The following is a 5265-nucleotide window of genomic DNA, read 5'->3' on the forward strand; positions in this document are numbered from 1 at the left end:
CTGGTGCTAGAACTGCATGTAAAAGCCTCTTGCTAATGTTCCTGGCTCTAGGATGTAGTCATTCCTGGCTTGTAGAATTCCATTTGTGAGTATATGATATTATAATGCCTAGGAGTTCTCTGGTGGTAGTGGGTTAGGGCACCTTATTCATAAAATCGACTTAGTTGCAGTGATTGTTAACTTAGAATATATATTTGTGCCATGTAAAATAAACTCATCCCCTTTCTGATAGTAATAAGCTAGTGTTTTTTGTTTTTTTAACAAGTTATTATGTTTAACTTAAATCGTTATCCCTATCTTTTATTGGTAGGTGGTAACGTGCTTATCTTGGCTCTCTGGGGGGACAAAGGAGCCCCACATATGCAGGCCTTACACTTCTGTTTTGCCTTGGGTGCCTTTTTGGCTCCACTGCTAGCTAAGCTGGCCTTGGGGACGGCGCTGCCTGCTGAAAACCGCACAGAGTCTGACTTCCCCCAGCCTGCACTCAACCAGTCATCTGAAGCCGACTCGGGACCTCTGTTCGGAGTACCTGCTGATATGAATTTACTGTGGGCTTATGCTATTATTGGTACTTACATTTTAGTAATTGCCATCCTTTTATTTGCTCTGTTTTTAAAGAAAAGCTCAAAGCAGGAAAAATCAAAAGCTTCTGCTCAGACATTTCGAAGAGCTAAGTACCACAATGCCCTCCTTTGTCTCCTCTTCATATTCTTCTTTTTTTATGTTGGCGCTGAGGTGACATATGGCTCTTACGTTTTCTCATTTGCAACCACTCATGCTGGCATGAAAGAAAGCGAAGCAGCTGGGCTGAACTCCATCTTCTGGGGGACCTTTGCGGCCTGCCGGGGCATGGCGATCTTCTTTGCCACATGTTTACAACCTGGAACCATGATTGTGTTGAGCAACGTTGGCAGCCTGGCTTCATCTTTATTTCTGGTGCTTTTTAACAAGAACCCAATTTGTCTCTGGATTGCAACTTCAGTGTATGGCGCCTCAATGGCAACCACATTTCCCAGTGGTGTTTCGTGGATTGAGCAGTACACAACCATCCATGGGAAAGCTGCAGCATTTTTTGTAATTGGTGCTGCCCTGGGAGAAATGGCTATTCCTGCAGTAATTGGAATTCTTCAAGGAAAATACCCTGATTTGCCTGTAGTTCTGTATACTTCTTTGGGGGCATCAGTAGCCACTGGTATTTTATTTCCTGTGATGTATAAATTAGCCACTTCACCTCTTCATCGCCAGCAAAAAGAAAACAGAAAGAGTGAGGACCAGAAAGCTCTGCTGTCTAGCTCTGGGCTAAACGACTATGAGGAAGAGAATGAAGAGGAGGAGGCAGAAAAATGGAATGAAATGGATTTTGAAGTGATTGAAATGAATGATACAATGAGGCATTCTGTAATAGAGACATCTAGAAATATTTGGACGGAGCCCACAGCTGAAGTCTCCAACCAATCCTTCTCAAATGCATTAGTGTTTGAGTCCTTTCCCATTGATACCGGCAACTCCCCTATGAAGCACCTTACCAGAAACCAGGACAAAAGGGACTAACAATTAGAAAAGATGGATTATTCACTGACATTTTAAATATCATCACTTCTAAAGATGTCAGTCAGAACAGAGCATTAGCAGATTTTCACCATGCTTTGGGGATTGAAATTTCTTTTCTTTCTTTCTTTCTTTTTTTTTTTAGACAGAGTTTCACTTATTAACCCTTGGTAGAGTGCAGTGAGGCCACAGCTCACAGCAACCTTCAACTCCTTGGGCTTAGGTGATTCTCTTGCCTCAGCCTCCCAAGTAGCTGGGACTATAGGCACCCCCTACAACGCCCAGCTATTTTTTTTGTTGCAGTTAGGCTGGGGGTAGGTTTGAACCTATCACTCTCAGTATATGGGGCCAGCACCCTACTCACGGAACCACAGGTGCCGCCCGAGATTGAAATTTCTATGTCCACTTACAGCAAATGCTAAAAGGTTTTGAAATGTTCTCATTCCTAGCATCTTCTATAAGGAGTCAAATAGGTCTCATACAGTAGGATCTTGTTATGGGGCTAATGTTTGATATGTGGCTGGTTAGGTAATAATTTATGGTTTTCATTGCTCAGAGCATACAAAGAGAGCATTTTTTTTTTTTTGAGAAGTAGGGTATCATAATTGAACAAAATCATGGAGCTTTCCCTATCTGTAAGGTTGGACTAAATAATGCTAATGACTCGTTGGATTTCTGATTTCCATGAAGAGAAAACACAACACCAAAAGATCTGGCTTCAAGCCTCACCTCTGCCTTCTGGCTGTACACTCCGTCATTTACACAGGCCTCATTTTTCTTGCCTCCTGATCTGTGGTTCTAGAAATGAAAACGAGATGATTTCCAAACTGGGAATCCATAAGTTTTAAAGTTTGTGCAAGATATCTGCTAGAAATTAATACAAGTGCCAGCTCATTCTTCATTTCAAATGAGAAGTGAGGCAGAAATGATAGCTTTAAGAATGTGCTCCTGATTATAAATACATATCAACTCAATAGACGTAATGTTTAATACTTCATTTGAATAATTATCTGCAGAATACATTTTTTAGTACTGCATTTCATCGATTCTAAGTTATACGGTTTTCACCCACTTTTAACATCTCTAAAATCAGGATGTGTCTTACAATCAATGATCATTTAACATTGTAATAAAGTTTAATTGACAGTTTTTTCCATACGCATGTGTAAAATAATACGTTTTATAGTCAGTGTCTTAGATCCAGTGAAATGCAGTAATTCATTCAATTATGGAGATTATACTATCTGTACAGAAATTTTAAAAAGAAAAGTTATTTTTGTATGCTAATTTTCACTATAACTATGTTCACATGGGATTTGGAGACACCATATTCTGATTTTAAGAGCTGTTGCAGAGTCACTGCATTAGTGGTAGGGATGTAGGCAGGGTCCTTTGAAGTCCTTTGTACCAGGCTGGGCCTGAGCCTTACTGTTCCAAGAATTACCCCTCATCAGGTCCGTGCAATATTCCTATCATAAGCACTGTAAACCAGACTGCAAGTTTAATTTACAGTGAGGTACAGTCTTTTCCAGTGATTGGAATACTTATGTTAGCCGTCCAGGGCTCTTCTTTCCTGAGATTGAAATTCTTGGGGAACTAAAGATTACAAGGTGAAGGTGATGTAGCCTTGCAGTGAGGATTAGAAAGGGTACTTTATATTATTACAGCAAGACTGGATCAGGCTAGAACTGATGATGGATTTTGTTTACTTCTTCACATGTTTAATGCTAAATAACATCTAATTTCTACCTGATTGGAATTTGTCTGTCTTCTCTTATCTAATTTCCATACATTTGCTTTTATTTTATCTTAAGAGTAAAGTAGCGTCTCTCTGTTGACCACTGCCCATTCACCTTCTATACCTGCCACAATATTGGTCCATGTTAATAACATAAGAGCCTTGGAGGGGGCTGGTGGAGAAATTAACAGCAAAAAGAGTGATCTTGCTCTTTTTATTTTTTTAAATTATTTTTATTTTTTAAAGACAGAGTCTTGCTTGGTCTTTCAGGCTGGAGTGCAATGGCATGATCATAGCTCACTGTAGCCTTGAACTCCCGGTCTCAAGTGATCCTCCTGCCTCAGCCTCTTAAGTAGCTAGGACTACAGGTATGTGCTACCACGCCCAGTTAATTTTTAAACTTTTTTTTTTTTTTTTTTTGTATCCTCAAGGTCTCACTGTGTTGCCCAGGCTCATTTTAAACTCCTGGTCTCAAGTGATGGTCTTTTCTTTTTTTTTGGTCCCCCACCTCCCGCCACGGAATCCCTTGATGGTCTTTTCATGACCTCCCAGTATGCTAAGATTACAGGCATGAGCCACTGCACCTGGATCCCTCTTGCTTTTTTTATACTGTACTTTCCCCTTAGTCAGAACTTGAAATCACTTCTGTTCCATACACTATTTTTTCCTCAGGTTGGGATTTAGGCAGTAGCAGTTATCCGGTAGCTGGGAGGCTTGTTAGAACAGAGATTCTCCCTTCAGTATTTACTTTTAGAGGGTAAAAGATGCAGCTTAGGGAGAGAGGGATGATAACATAGCAGAAAATTTCAAAATCCACCATGGGAATTTCACTAGGGCTCCATGAACATGGAAATGTAAATGGACATCTGAAATCACAGACATTGTTAAAGCTTGATGATGTATTTCCATATAGGAAGGAAAAGGCATAGTATAATTCTGAGAATTAGCATTCATCCTAAGGATCATTTAGATAGTATCTGCTGATAGATAAGTAATATCCAATACCCAAGTTTTCTACTGCAAATTTAGCCACTCACAGTGTGTGTGGGTCAGGAATGTGGGAATAACTTAACTGAGTCCTCTGCTCAAGGTCTCATAGGGCTGCAATCACTGCAGTCAGATAGGGGTGCACTCTTTTCTGGAGCTTGGGGTCCTCTTCCAGGGCCATGCACTTGTATTCAGGTCCTTGCTGTTGTAGACTAGGGTCCCTGTTTCTTCCTGACTGTCAGCTGGGCATGACTCAGCTCCTGGAGATCTTCCACAGTTCCTTATCACGTGGCCTTTTCATAGATTCTGGCACAACCTGGCAACTTCATCAAAGCCAGCAGGAGGATCTCTTACCTCAGTCTGCTAAACTGGGGTCTTATATAACATAATATAATTATGGGGATGATAACCCATCACATTTGCCATATTCTGTTGGCTGGAAGCAAGTCATAGGTTCCACCAAACTCAAGGGGAGAGATTAGCACAGGGATGTGACTTATTGGGGGCCACCTTAGGGTGTGTTCCTCACCCTCAGGTACCTGCAAAAATCAAGGATTTCAAAAGAACTAAAAATGATCAGCCAGGGGTGAGGTGAGGGAAGCTTCAGCAGCCAGTGAAAGTGATTATAGGTGAGCCCAGTGAGGGTGCTGGTGAGGGGATGGAAGGTGCGCTGTGGGCCAGCCCACAAATCTCATACGGGTACATTTTTTGTTTGGGGACGCTGGATAAGTTAACTCAGTTAGATCTTTATTTTCTTTGACATTTTATGTTCTTTAACGCTGTGCTTTTAACTTATTTAAATGCAGTTTAATATGAGGGAAATAGATAAATTTCAGTTTGCGTTAAAGTTCAGGGACACTATTTTTTTTTTTTTTTTGAGACAGAGCCACAAGCTTCGCCCTGGGTAGAGTGCTGTAGCATCACAGCTCACAGCAACCTACAACTCCTGGGCTCAAGCGAGTCTCCTGCCTCAGCCTCCCAAGTAGCTGGGA

At 41.2% G+C, this 5265-nt stretch overlaps 1 protein-coding gene across 1 annotated transcript in view; it reads left to right on the plus strand.

The window, feature by feature from the left end:
- The window catches only part of MFSD4B (major facilitator superfamily domain containing 4B), a 12713-nt gene extending 11057 nt beyond the window's left edge, over positions 1–1656 (plus strand). Inside the window, exon 3 of the mRNA XM_003781823.3 lies at positions 311–1656. Coding sequence (XP_003781871.2) covers positions 311–1551 — 1241 coding nt within the window. The 3' untranslated portion in view covers positions 1552–1656. The remainder of the gene's footprint in view (positions 1–310) is intronic.
- The last annotated feature ends 3609 nt before the right edge of the window (positions 1657–5265 follow it).

Source organism: Otolemur garnettii, unplaced genomic scaffold, assembly GCF_000181295.1.
Source record: "Otolemur garnettii isolate 467f Iridium unplaced genomic scaffold, OtoGar3 scaffold00002, whole genome shotgun sequence".
NCBI lineage: Eukaryota > Metazoa > Chordata > Mammalia > Primates > Galagidae > Otolemur > Otolemur garnettii.